Raw genomic sequence first — 15,727 nt, 5'->3', positions numbered from 1 at the left:
GTAAATATGATACTTGAAGCTTCAAAGGTTTTCAATGATTTATATCATAAGAAGTTATACCCAACTACATAAAACTTAAATAAAAATTGAATCAAGACGATCAAATATGTTTTTTGAAATTGTGCTGCGGGTATATAATGATGTGAGTACAACACACTAATACAGGGCCGTAACTAAGAATTTTCTATGGGGAGGGTCCAGTTCTATAGATATGAATTTGATAGAGGACATCATTATAAGAAATTACATTGAGTTCAAAATTGTGAAAATAAAACATTATATTTTCATGATAACACCAAGTCAATTTTTCTCGGCTTTTAAGCCATTTCATTCAATAATTCATCTGGCGTGATGACGATATTTCGATAATAATTCAATTGGACCAATCCATTGAGACGATCCTGTTTAACAAACAGTTCAATAAAATGAAATCAGAATTAATTTATTGTTTATACATTTATTTATTTTTTATTTTTTATTCAGCCAAAACAATTCCAATTAAATAATTACATTAAAATAAATTACATACGTACCTCTTTCATACTGTTTCTGAGGTAGGTTTTTATTCTTTTTAAGCTAGAAAAAGATCTTTCTGGCGTTGAAGTAGAAACAGGGAGACAATACAAAATGTTAAGTAACATAAATATATTTGGGAATATGATAGGGTCACAGCGCCTGATGGCATCCAATGCATTAGAAGGCAGCATTTCATCATTGTTTGTTATTAGCCTTTTGAGTTTATGTTTCCAAATTTATAACTCTTATCATTTATCATTTATCACAATGCACCACGATGTAGATATTATCGATTTTATCTACATCGTGCAATGCACTTCAGGCACTAATATACACCTGTGGCATAATAATATAAATTTCCTATACTAATATATTAAGTATTTATTCATTTGTATAAAAAAAAAAGTTTAAAAAATAAACATTTTAAATTTCAGAATAAATTAGAATTTTTCTACCTTATTAAAGGAGGGGGTTTGAATTCCTGACCCCCCCCCCCCCCCGTAGCTACGGCCCTACAATAATAAATACTGTCGAACGTCTATTGTGATCAACTTTTTTATGAATTACTTGTAATTGTTATCGAAAACATTTTATCGGGCACAATCATATTTATCATATTTATTTTTTCGGTCACATTGCTGTAAATATATGGGAAGATATAGTTTAAACATTCAAATTATTTTGAAAAACTCAAACTTGAAAGGGTTTCAAATCAAACTCAATGATCCATTATAGTGAAAATATTTTACGTAACACGATTATGTTGACGCAACAACACGTAAGTAGAAAAAGTTTGTTTGAATAACAAACAGTGTTTTTGTCATTCATTCATGCCAAATAAACTATTTCTGTGGATTTAGATGTATCAGCTTCAATTTATACGATATTGGTATACCGGGGAGTCTATTATTTAGTCGAGTTGTTTGAATAAGTGATTTTTTTTTTATCGTACACAGTAAACCAAAATATGTTATTTATGTTTTTGATCCTATTTATTCCGATAAATTTACCATTAGAAACATTTGAAGCATTTGAAACTTGTGTAATACATGTAGGATAAACATAAACAATGGCCAACAAGTTTAAAGCGTAGACTTTCTTTCGTAAAAATTAATCAGTTAGTAAAAATATTACCATTACTCAGTTAAAATACTACTTAAAACGTTCGTTGTTAAAATTGTGTGAATTAATTGTTTAAATACTTGTAAAAAATTAAACCGTTTTGTTGTAATAATTGTGACTTTTATTGCATTAAAAATAAAAATACCATTAAATTCATTATCTTATAACCTGCTGCGTGTAAATATTACTCATGATGTTTTTGATCATTTTTTTTATACCAATACAAATCACAAAAAAAAAAAAAAGGAATGATTTTAACGTATATCGACTTCGTCTTCGGTGGTGCCAAAAATATGAAAATTATTATTACACACACATGCACTCACTTTAACGGTTAAGTACAAAAAATACATTTTTCATGATCCTACATTATGTTCTTGTGCCAAATTTAAGTCGTTGTTTTAGACAAGTGCGCACGTAATGTGTAGGTATATATGTAAGCTTATCTGGCTTTTTATCATCAGTAACTACCTATGTAGAAAAAATATTAAAAATGGAAGTTCAATGGTCACTTTGCCGAGTTTTATTTATTTTGCTTTTGCAGGTAAAGCACTTTACAATGTACTATAATATTTACTCATTATTTAAATTTAAATGGTATTATTTTGAAGTTAGTAAAATTGAACTGATATTTTTCCACTCGAATAATAATGTAATCATGCAGTTATTTTGGGTATAATTCGTGTATTAAAATGCATCCATTATGTTTAAGTTATAAACATAGTTTTAAAAGAAAAATAAGTATAAAACATCCGTTGTATAAACTTGCTTACTTGTCGTCTTTATGCAATATTCAAGACATTTTGCTTTGATGCACAATTTATTTTATTTCAGTTCATAATTGTTATTGTACGTATTCTAATCGTAAAACTGAATTACCAGTTTAAAGTTTAAATTAAGCAACTTTTTATGGTTTATATTTTTAGATTGGAAGATCAAAGTAGTTAATTTAAGAAAATGTGATTTTATTTTATAAATATTTATAAAATATTTTTCACTCTTTTAATTTTGTAAAAGCTTAATATGTTAGGTATTTATAACAATTTTTTTATTAGTTTTTTTTAGTATACATATAATATTAGTTTTAACGAAATATATATATAATATAAATCTTAAGTCTAAGAATTTTTATAAAGCGAATTACATTAATAATAACATTTGTTGTTTTCAAATAATAGGTTGGAAGAATATTGAGTACGTTTCTTAACGCATTCAAGGATTCAAGGATTTATTAATTGCCATTTGTTTTAAGTCTTAATGATAACATAGAATCTAGAAAAACTAGAAAAACTAAATCTGAATATAGATATTTAGATTCTGTTTATCTATTGGATATTTGTATTTAAAAAATAATCAGAATCGTAACTATTTATTTAATGAAAAATATATTTAACACGGAAATAAATTATTTTTGTAATTATTGGTAATATTGCGGTAATCATTACATATTCGTGGAACACTCAGTAATGGAATAGATACAATAACAATACGTACTTCAGTGATAATCAGTTTAAAATAATTGTTTTGAAATTGAACGATTAATACATCTTAATCTAAAGATAACTAATAAGTATTCACAAAAACATAATTGAATATTTTAACTGGGGACTGTTTACTATTATGTTTACACGCAATAAAATATAATAAATATGTATATTATTGTTATTAAAAGAGCGTAGGAAATGGCACTAGAACACATGTTTAAACGTGATACTACGGAAATTATAATTTTTCAAGTATAAATCGATTCAAGTTGAGCAAATAATAATGCGTGATATCACACCTAGTTGACCGGTGTTCGCGGTAATGCGCGATAAGAACAATCATTGAAGAGTTTTTACATTTCAAAACCTCTTCCCGTTGATCGTCGTTTGTACACAACGTGAATGGTTGAAATAGACTTTTGACTATGTGACGGAGCGACAAGCGTGTATTAGTTCTAGGGAGGCACATTCCCGGTCGAAATTCGTCAGTCGTGACACGCGCTCGGAACGGCTAACACGTGCGTCGCGCCGTACACAAAACGGATGTTCACGTGACTGTTACGAATCACGTCGTATCTTTTCGATGTTCATATCCACAGACGGAAAATGTGAAGTTAATTAATAACGTTGTTTTTAATTTCAATACGATTAACATTCAAACGCGTTGTGAAAATGATAATACTACTAATAGAACGGAACTTCGGCGGTAACAATAAAATCAAAATATTCATTTTACCTTGAACGTAGTTCCACACGAACAGGTATGTTAGTTTTTAACGTAATACGATAAACTTATTATCGTCAACGCATTATTGGTTGAATATCAATCAATCACGGATATACACAGTATCATATGTGCGTAAAGAGTTTACATTGTGTTTCCGTATTTAAACTCAATCGTACGATTAAAATTAAGTGTTGCATACAAACCTAGATTAATAGAAGTTGATATATTATAGTTAACAATATTCATTTAATTTCACTTATAAAATTATTTTCTTTAAATATAAATAGGCTGTAAAATATTTACATGAAAACGTTACTTAATGCAAACTATATAAAAATTTTAAATTTATTTGAATTTTTTTTTTTTTTTTGATAACACTAAAAACAATTGTTAAGTTTTTAATTTTTATGTTAAAGAAATGAAAAAAAAAAAATAATTATCAGTTATGAGATTCAAATATATTTTCTTCAAACGTTCGTACCTTTAAACTTATCAATGATATAAGTATTTTAATAATATATTACTAGTTTGTATTTTATTTACTACAAAACAATAACATATTAGATGTTATGTACAAGGTTAATGATTGAATTTCTTTAAAAATATTGTAGAGTTTTCGATTGGTTTTTTGTAAATTAAAATATATGTAATTTATAAAATAACTAAATTATTGAATATTTTATTTTTACTATTAAAAATGTATTAAATTAATAATGTTTTAAAAATATTTTGGTTTCAATTTTTGGAAAACATATAAAATTTTTAAAATGAATGCAATATAATGTTTTTAATACAAAAAATTATTGCATCAAACTAAATAATTCAATCTTACATTTATTTGAATTCTTTTAGGTACTTATAAAATACTATTTTTACGCATTAGTAGTAAAAAATATAGTTTATTTAATCTAATTATTTATTTATGAATTTGGTTTACTCATGTTTTTATATTTTCAATTCTAAAATATAAGAATCAATTATACATTATTTATTTTATATTTTACGATCTTATTATGATTTATTCAAATCAAATATTGTGAAAACTAATTGTGTAAGTTAAAAAATAATTTTAATGTATTCATTTTTATGTTACATGGTTATGTATAGATTAAAAAAAATCATATGAAAATTGTAACCTATAAAATATATCTAAATAATTAACGTGAAATACAGGTATACTCATACTTGTTGGGGAGGAGGGTTATAAGTTATCTGCTAAAATGATATGAAAAAATCTTGAAATTATTATAAATTATTCAATTTTTAGGTGTATAAAAAGAAGATTTCCATAAATTTGTATATTGTATGGTCACTTCATATAATTGTTTTTATAGAGTATTAAAATGTTAATAATTGCGGTTAAAAACGTAAATCGGGCAAACTATAATTTTATTTCTATACGATGTGTATTGATCATTTATTATAAAATGTATTTAAAAAATAATCATCTTAATTTTTTAAAACTTTTATAAGAGTTATTGAAATTATATTCAAGCATCAAAATAAATAAAATGGATTATATTTTCACTGTAATAGTGTGTAAATTTACTTTTAAAGGTTTCAGTATTTTTTCGAATTGATATTTGTTCATATGGGTGCTTAAAATGTAGTTAAATTTTAAATAACTGTCATTAATCGAATTAACTGATATTGTTTTATTAGACAGAAATAATCGGTTTTTATTAATTTTCGATTTAGAGCATTTGAGATTTTCAATTTTAACTTAAAAGTGGAGTCTTTTATAGTTTCATAATAGATTGGTATTTTTTGTTCATAATTGGAATTTATTGTTCATTTTAAAAAATCATTTGTTGGAGTTTCAAATTTAGAACACTCAGTAGTTTTTGAGAAAATTTTAAAGTTTTCATTGGATGTACCTTCCAAAAACTAAGTTATAATAATATATTTAACGTCTATATATGCATTACTTTATCCATTAAAAACAATTATATATTTATGATTAAAAGAGCAATTTCTAAAAACTTCCTAATAAATTCATTGAATAAATACTGATTAAAAGTAAATTATATTAAAACCATAATAATGGCTAAATATAATAGTGTCTATATAATAATTCTTATATAAATATTTAGAAAAAAAAGAAGTTACTGAATCTTAGCATTTTATGATTTTTAAGTTTAGTTTTAAGTAGATGCTTGTTGTCTTCAATTTATTTTGTTCTAATTAATGTTTTTATGATATTTTATTTATTTTTTGCCTGAAATCAACAAAAATGATTAGTTATTGAGATAACATATGTATACACATAATTTATGTCCATTCTTATTTTTCTTTATACCCTTTATTTATCCTAATCCTTTGTGGCTATCACACATAAAGTTTCTTAGTTAATTAAATATAGAATACGTGTCGAAAGTACGTATAAAGAAAAATCTAGAAGAATGATGAAATCATTATTTTGTATTATGGTTATAAATCGTTACTTACAACCGTATTAGTAATATACTTAGTTCAGTATCGTTAATTTTTATCTGAACTCGATTGAAATGGATTAACAGTATGTAATATTTGTTTATTTTCTTGTGTAACATATCCAATGCCTTTTTATTTGTTCCATCAGAAACTGGAGTTATTGGACTGATAATAATGGAATGCGGGATTCGAGTAGTTTTCTGTCTTAATAAATATTACTTAAGGACTTAAAATAGTTCTCAAATATTATTTATGAAAAATGTATTTTTATATTTTGATACGGAGCGAAGTTTTTGTCGATTAATTTATTCAGTTTTTAATCAATAATTTTCAAAATTGTACGAACATTTTTTTTATTTACACAGCTATATCGTTTTAAGTATAATGAATAATGTGTCATGTTTGTGATGTATAATAAAACAAAATTAAAACGAATAGAATTATTTACCTATACTCGTTACATCCGTCTAGTTGACGTTTGTTTATAAACCATCAGTGAATGCAATTTATCTATCCGTTAAAAGAATAGTTTAATTTACAACGAATTTGTTTCGATTATGTATAAGTGGAATAACAATAAATACCCGTACACATGTGTGCATTGTGTGCGTTTCTTTTGGTGTATGTGGTATTTATCTGTAATGTAAATTTAAGTGTTGTGTGAATAAACATAAAAAATATAGGCAAATTTAAATGAGTATATGATATATGTACAAAATTACATATCAAATATATCTTTGAAATAGTGTATGTTTCATATTCTCAATGGATTATTAAAAATATTTTTGACGTATTTTGTGTACATTAACAAAAAAAAAAAAAAAAAAATCAATCTTATATCAAAGTTAACGAGTAAAATTTAAAAGCATACAATATTGTGATATATAATTAACTCTGATTAAAGATACGCATCACATGGGATTCTTAGTTAATTTAGTTTTTTGTTGGTTGACCATTTCACACAAAATTTTTCATATGAAAATATATATATATATATATATATATATATATAATTCATAAGGATATGCAGATAAAGAAATAATGATTTACTTATAAAACGGTTTGCAGTTTAATTCTTTCCGAGTTCAATAAATCGTCTTTAATTATACGTATTTGAAAAAATATTTTTATTAAAACTTATTAAAAACTTTATTCTTATCGATAATTATATATAAAATAAATATTGTATCAAATTTATACTGAAGACTTATGAGGTAGGTATGTAAAATTAAAATCACACAACGTCGATAAAAAGACGAATTTTATTGGTAATAGTGGAGCAAATGTTTAGTATTTTATGATTAAAACTTTTACAAACATTTTTTTAATCTTTGATAGATAAAATAAAACTACCTCAAAGTGTTTTTTAATCGTAAAAATTTATTTTTACTCAGTTTTTCTTGGTATTAGGATTTTTATTCGCATTGTAATGGATGTTTCAATAATATTTAAAAACTTCAAAATATTGTATGGCGTAACTTTTTTTTTATAGTAAAAAAATACCGTAAATGGTTTTATAATTGAAACAAATAATTCTGCAAAGTATTCAAGGAAACAAAATAAATAATAGACGGACTATTATAATATATATGATATATATATATATATAAAATAATAACTATTTATAATATACTATTCGAAATTTCGCGGTTGGATTAATGAATTATAGTATTTGTTTTAAATGTTATATTGTAATATTTTCAACGTTTGAAATTTGATGTAGCCTATTCGTTAAGTTTTGAAGTTTTGTTTTCAAACATTACGTTAGATTTTAATTACACAACAATCAACGAATTACATATTTATATGTTCTGAAAATGAATAACAGGCTGTTAAGTTTTATTTTAAAACCGTTTAAACATTCGACTTGAATGTTTGATTTGTATTTAATCGTAATGAAATTTATTTCTAATAAAATAGTTTTATAAACAATCAATATATTTATTTAAATCAGATAATTATATAACTTTATTTGTTCTGCAATTATTTATTGTTTTTAGTAAAAATTATTTTTTTTCATTGCACCGCTTTAATTGTGTATTATTCGTTGTATTTCAATTAGTGTTAATTTATTTAAAGGTTTTATTTTCGTTTGAGTGTGCGTTGAGTTTTTTTGCAATAAACCTTAGTCCACCAAAGCTATTATATTTAAATCCTAATAATAATAACCAACGTTAAAATTTATTTTCATTATTTAATTTGAGGTTTATATTTTATATTATTTTATTTAATTAATTTGTAATATTGTTTAAATTATTTTAAATTTTGTTTTATTATTAGTGCAAGTAAATTTTTTAATTTATCCATCAATTTGCATATTATAATATATAGTGGTTTTCATTCATACTGCTGTTAATAAATAATATATGGCATGTAATACAATATTTCGTTCTATTCAAGATAATGTTATCACATAATGTTTTTAATTATTTATTTGAAAATTATTGATATGAATAAAATTTTAATAACTATTGTTGTTTAAATTAAAATTAAAATGTTTATTTTTTTTCGAATCGTTATGATTACTTATAAGTTGTAGCTAAGTAGGTATACAGCATATTAAATTATAAAAATTTCATTATATTATCCATGAACGTTACAAATATTTTTTATTTAAATCTTTTGACATTATTTATTTATAATTTAACGATAAGCTTGAACATTTTTTAAATAAATTAGGCTATAAAAAACTTAAGCATTAATTATGTAATATATTATATTTCAAAAGGAAAAGTTAATTTGAGTCTTATGGAATTACTACCAAATATAAAAAAATGTATTCTAATATAATAAAGAATTATGAATACCGTGATCAACTATTATTGAATTAAAGGTATATTTAAATGATTTTTTCCTCTAGTGTTTAATATTGTCTACATAACTAATATAATCATTGATTATGAACAACGTATTTATCATGGAAAAATAAAAAAACATTAATGACCGGTATTTGCCAATTTATATTAAAAGTACATTATAACTAATTGCACTAAAAACACGCTAATACGCTTATATATTTCACGAGTGAAAACGGTTTCTTGTGGAAGTCAAAATCTTCCTTTTTTGGTTATTCTTTCAATTGGACGCTTGAAGTACAACGTAATTTTAAAGCATCTTTTAAGCACAGACACTAACTACCATTCATTTGTTCTTCTCTCGCGTTGTACCTATAGAGCCGTTATCAGAAATATTCACCTCTTTCCTCCGTGGGTATGGTTTACAAATAACAACAATAAGAAAATTTTTAATTTGTTATTATTACTGAATATAGAAGCTAAAAAACTTAACAAAACCAAGATTGAGTCTCCACAGTTACATAACTGCCAGGATAATTGGTATACAAGTAACTTGTGTAATCACGAGGCTCCCTTCGTCAAGTGTGGGAAGAATAATCATATAGAACCATTGCTCCAAAGATAAAAACAGTCCAGCCAAATGTGATCTTTGCCAAGGTGATCACGCAGCCAACTTAAAAAGCTTCCTAACCTTCAAATCTATTACCAAACGTCATAAAAAAAATAACTATAGTTTTCTCAAACCTTTCCAATTTCCCCTTCTCCTGGTCTCATCTAATATGAGTCCGATCACATAATATGTGTCTATTGTTACTAATTTCAATAATAATAAAACTCCCGAATCTAATATTGAACTATTACTATCCAAATTACTTTCCAACTTTAATTCTATAATTAACATTCTTGTTTCTCTCCTCACAGTCACTTTGCAAAAACAACTTATTTCATAATGTTCTTATTATTTTATAATATGAAATCATCACAGTAATAAACTATATTAAATATTCCTTCATTATGCCATTATTCTATCGAACATGTTATCAAACTCATTTTTATCTATTGCAAATTGTATAACTTTCATAAATGTTAATATTTCATTGTATAATATTATAAGATATCAAAATTGATTATTATCAGAAAGTGTCATCAATGTGTGATTTTTGCCTATATGTTTTTGATTAATGATAGTTTTGTTTTATTAAATACTCTTATTGTGACATTTATGTGTAAATTGTGAATATCTTGTTTATAAAAAAAAAATAGTGTTTAATATACAAGTAAATGTACCATATTTCGATAGAATATACACTATATTACCTATTTAATTGTACGTGACATGTTGCAATTAAAATTTGCATTTTGATAAAATAGTATGTTTCAAAATAAACTAACGTTTGATTTGAAATCGTGTAGTACTAAACGTTTAAAAAAAAAAAAAAAAACAATTCATTTATTTTCTTATATCATATAAATTTACAGAACAAATATAATAGATAAAACTAAAACGTTTATATTTAACGTTTTGTTATGAATAATTTTAACTTCAAATATTTTTTGACCTATACGATATAGAACTAAGTTAAGATCAAATTAATATGATTAGAATAAAGGAATTTATAATCATAAAATTGTCTTGATTAAAATCAGTGAATATATCTTCTATTTTGTAATAAAAAAATAATGCTACCACCAATTTTTTTTTTTTTTTTTTTTGAATGTTTATGATTAGGACATAGTAGTAGATATAAATATTAATCGTTAATATATGTTTGTTGATGTAATTTTTAAAATCAACATTCAAGTGTTGAGTTTTAAAAAATAATTTTTTTTTCTTATTGTAATTACTATTATACCTATAATATTAAAAACACAAAATATTTTACCTTAAAATTCAATCTTAACATTGTATAATGCACAATTGTGATTTTTAAGGTAAAAAAAAAAAAAAACAAGAATTTAATTTTAAATATTTTAAATTTCAATATTTTTTGCCATTGTATGTATTAAATGTATGGTTAATTATATTAAATTGATTTTAAGTGAAAATAAATTTAAAAAATCAACGTTTATTAATTAATAGAAAATGTAATTTGCTAATGATTATTATCTCTACTGGATAATTATTTTATGAAAATAAATAAATTTTAAATTAAATTGAATATGAGAACAATTTACATTACTGAATAGTTTACTTTTTATGATTATTTTCATACCATTTTTCAACAAGAATATTAAAAGTGAAGATTTAAATTATTTCTTGCTTTATTGTAGTCTGAAATGTTTTTTTGTTATGTTTATTTTTGTGAAATAAAATTTACTCTAATCTTCAAGTTACATATCTATCATGTATAATATCCATTATAGTGGATAAATAATATTTTCGTGTGCACTCAGTTGTGTTTGCTATTATTTAGATGGATACGAAATGAACAACGAAATATTTATTCGACAACGTTTTATAAAATCAACCAAATATAATTTTAATATTTTATTTGATTAATGGTGTAAATTAGTGGTGTATTTACAAACAATTTTTTTTTTTTTTTTTGGTGGGTTTGCGATATCATTATAAATGTTATTTATATATAAGTATAAAATGGTTAAAATTAAATTTTTATCAATTTTATCATATTTTTATTGAAAAATGTAATTTAATTTATTATAAACTATATGATAAAATTAGGTTCCTTCTTTTATTTGTCAAATCGTCAATAACTCCATAAGTAGTAATTTTTAAATCTGGATAAATCGATAAAATAACAAGGCTATTTAGTCTTTTCTGAATCAACTATCTCCACAGTTAGTAGACAAACATTTTTTTTGTGAACTACAGTAATAGGCATTAACCTGTAAAGTTTATAATGTGTTTCGACTTGGAAAGTCAAAAACACAAGTAATATTGTACTCCGGTTTTATTAGTTTTTATAAAATTAATAAAATTTATAAATTTTAAAATTTTTTCTTTATTCGAATTTACAAAATTAACTAACTTCAAATTGGTCGAAATTTAAAAATTTGAGTTTTGGAAATGATTTGGAGGGTAGAAACTCCCAACACCTTTCATAAATAAGACACTGGTGTACATTTATTTTGTTTTCTGATTTAAAATAATTTGTTTGGTAACATTTTTTTTAATAAAAATTCAAATTTTTTTAAAATTATAATTTTCCTTAAATTAACAATGTTGCTTAATATTTAAATTTTAAAATAAAATTTGTCATTATAAAAATTTTCTATTGCTTCATTGTCTAACAGACTTTCTTTAGAGATTTTTTTTAAATATTGTGTAACAGGATTCTATTTACATTGAGCTAAGTACAAAAGAAAATATCGTATGTCTCTTCAATATTATTTTAGTAACAGAAATCGATTATATTGTGGTTAGATAAGGTCAATATAATGTTGCTTTGTGATGTTATTTTTTTTGAAATGTAGTTGAAATAATAACTAATCATTTTCCTTTTCTCAAATAAGAAAACAAAATGATCAGGATCTTTTAAATTGTAAACTATTAAAAACGTGTGGAAATAAAAATATTAATATTTTCATGTGTTATATTCATATATACTTTATATAATTTAGATAGTCTTTTATAATTTAGTTGATTTTCGGAAAATTACTTTTAACTTAATAACTGACGTTTTTATTCGTCGGATTTCGAAGTACAAGAGTTAATTTTTTTCTCGTATTTTATTCGGCCAACAATTAATCTTCTTTCATCCATTGTTAGTTAGATGCCACATTGATGCGTGGAAACGTATGGGGCAAACTGAAACTTATTGTCCATGAGATGGATAGAGTAAACGTAAAATGCATGAAAAAATTGCATGTGTGACATCTTGTAATTCATTTTTATTATTCAAATATATATTCAGAGAAAATAAATGTACGAAAACGTATTTTAAATTATAATAAAATTCAGTTTTAAAGTAAGAATAATAATTTTGGTTTAATAATATTAATAATAATTATATTAGATAATTATGAAAAAATACTTATATTATGTATACAGGTATGTCTTATTTTTAAAGATAAATTCATTTTTTTTATTAGTTTTATTTTTTTAATCGTATTAAACACCGAGTTGGTTTTAATTAGGAAACAAACGAAAAATAGTCATATTAAATAAATTGTTTATTTATTGTTTACATTAATAATCGTCGATATTTATTATCAAACAAAAGTTAAATAATTGTTTAAAATTAAAAATTCAAATTAAATATGTTTAAAAAATATTATCACACACTTAATAGGAATGATATATTTTATTGTCAAGCAAGCACACTGATGATCAGGTACTTAAACCTAACTTTATAGGTTGTATAATATCAATATTCTTTTAAACTAAAAATATAAATGTAATTATGCGATATCATTTTTTGTATTGAAATAGTGTTAAATGTATAATTAAGGTAATATTTTTTTTTCAACAGTTACTTTAAATTTCAGAATATTAACAAATTTATTTTTTGTCAACGCATGTCATAAAGCGAGAATTATTTTTTAAATTTTTTTTTTCTATTTGTGGTTTAAGAACTGAATAGTAGATGGGAAAATAAAAATGGAACTGACAGAGTTATACATCAAATTAAATTAAATTTTGCTTCGAGTGATAAAAAAAAAAAAAAAAAATAGAAAAATGCTTTCTATTTCACACATAAAATAATAGTAGAGTTTTAAGTATATACCTGCGTGGCATAATACAATGGTATATCGTATGAAGAAATGGTAAGAAGTACAATTTAAAATATTTCATACATGTTTCAAAGACTTTCAGAGAATACAAATCATTTTCAACACTTAATTTTTTTTTTGTACATAAATATTTTTAAATAGTCCGTATATACTCGTTTATATTATTTTATTTCAGTAAGATTTCAGCTATGAATGAACAGTATTTTTCAATTTAATGTAGAGTAGCAATTTAAAAAAAACGCTACTTATAACTAATATTAATATTATTATACATACATTGCGCATTATTGTAGTAAGGAAATATCTAATCATAATAAACTATGATAACCATGGTTCAAATATTCAGATAATTGTATTATAATAATGTTTTATTATTACAATAAATTGTTTTAATCAAATTTAGTTGAATATCACGAGATGTTTTACATTAGACTGTTGAAAATATTTAAACACCATATAAATGTTCCGATCGGGTATTCGGGTATTCGTTTGTACATCAAATCAGTTATCTGTATATTTTCAAAAATCTTTGGAAATTACGAGTAGTATACCTTTGAGTCTAATTAATTTATACTTTTATTCCATGATGTTTTAACATTTAAAAGTAGAATGAAAACTACAATCAAATGATTCGCTGTTTTTATTCAATGAAAATAGTAATAGTAATAATAATAACAACATTAAAGATCACGTTAGAAAATACGTTTAGCTAGATACCCGGATTTCGGTATCCACCTGATTGTCAACGGGTACATCAAAATTCTTCGGGATTTCGGGATTTCGGAATTTGCTTGTAATACATTGTGTTTAAATATTATATATTATATATTGGCGTTGTATACAACATATATATTACATGAAACGTGAACGTAATTTTCCGGCTTTTAAACGTTTTTATTTCGAAATTGAATAGTAATAATAATAATACGATGCATTAATGCGCGAGTCTGACAGTCAAAGGTATAAAATAATTTAATATTTCGTTTGGCGTATTGTGACTAATTATTTAAGTCACTCACTCTGTCCACGACAAATACAAATAAATCATCATGTTTTCGTACTCTGCATAATCCTAAATCGTGTTTAGTTACACGTTTAGATCCGATCAAATTTTATCCGATTTATTCTGTACAATGATAACGTTATGGCGAACGCATGAATGTCAAAGCAAAACGACGATCATGATTTAAATAATTAAATATAATGTCATCGAAGGACGTGTGTTACAGTTCATTATACGAGTATATACATTTAATAATTTATTCCATACCAATTCGGACAGGAAACGTTTGGTTGTCGAATTAGGTGCTAATTAATTTCTCGTCGTTTCTTGTGCTCTTTATGCTCTTCCGTACATGGTCTTTGACGCCAAATTATGCGTAGTTATCCGTTTTGTATATGCATAATACTCCTGTGATTTTAAATTTGAAACTATGTAAAACTGCAGGCTAATGACCCGGTTTCCTAAGCCTTTTCCTTAATATATTAAAAAAAAAAACATTCGTGTCAAGTATTCAAAACTATATAATATTCAATGACGTAAAAACGCTCGCAAATGTATAGGTGTAAAAATAATAATTCCTTTTATAATTTTAACTTACAAAAATACTTAAATTTTATACTTGAAGTTAATAATTGTTACAATGTTTGGATAAAAATACTTAGGCTTTTGGCAATGTAACGTCGGTAGGTAACGAGAAACATAAGCTGATTGATTATTAAACTCATGAGTCTGGCATACACTTGAAATGTATTCGATTAATTAAGACAACTGTACCCGTACTTGTAAAGACTTTTTCCGGGGTGTGATTAGCGCAGGTTGTGGAAAACTATGGAACTTGTTTTGTACGGCATAATAACGTAAATAAATGATCGTGCATTCGCACGTTACGTAGCATATACTACTGAATACTAATAATATATAATAAGTATTCATTATTTAATATTGTTATTAT

The 15,727-nt window shown here is 24.0% G+C and overlaps 2 protein-coding genes across 2 annotated transcripts in view; one reads left to right on the top strand and one right to left on the bottom strand.

Annotated features, from left to right (window-relative positions):
- Positions 1 to 317: 317 nt before the first annotated feature.
- LOC112686875 (52 kDa repressor of the inhibitor of the protein kinase-like) lies at positions 318 to 707 on the bottom strand. The gene is made up of 2 exons (XM_025559338.1): positions 534 to 707; positions 318 to 401 (listed from the first exon to the last, which is right to left on the bottom strand). Exons 1-2 carry the CDS (start codon positions 705 to 707, stop codon positions 318 to 320), a joined length of 258 nt encoding a protein of 85 aa, XP_025415123.1.
- A 2,812-nt stretch (positions 708 to 3,519) lies between these two features.
- LOC112686876 (lutropin-choriogonadotropic hormone receptor-like) overlaps positions 3,520 to 15,727 on the top strand; it is a 121,330-nt gene continuing 109,122 nt past the window's right edge. Inside the window, exon 1 of the mRNA XM_025559339.1 lies at positions 3,520 to 3,883. The gene's annotated coding sequence lies outside the window, so the exon portion shown is untranslated. The remainder of the gene's footprint in view (positions 3,884 to 15,727) is intronic.

This window comes from Sipha flava, unplaced genomic scaffold (genome assembly GCF_003268045.1).
Source record: "Sipha flava isolate LNK unplaced genomic scaffold, YSA_version1 327_pilon_pilon, whole genome shotgun sequence".
Taxonomy (NCBI): Eukaryota; Metazoa; Arthropoda; class Insecta; order Hemiptera; family Aphididae; genus Sipha; species Sipha flava.
The sequence above is the reverse complement of the archived record's forward strand: the minus strand, read 5'-3'. Positions and strand labels throughout refer to the sequence as shown.

Excerpts from the sequence above, each read along its gene's own strand:
- LOC112686875 (XM_025559338.1), bottom strand. The coding sequence starts at position 707 with ATGCTGCCTTCTAATGCATTGGATGCCATCAGGCGCTGTGACCCTATC. Across the intron at positions 402-533 it reads TCAGAAACAGTATGAAAGAG|GATCGTCTCAATGGATTGGT; the intron begins GTACGTATGTAA and ends TTTGTTAAACAG.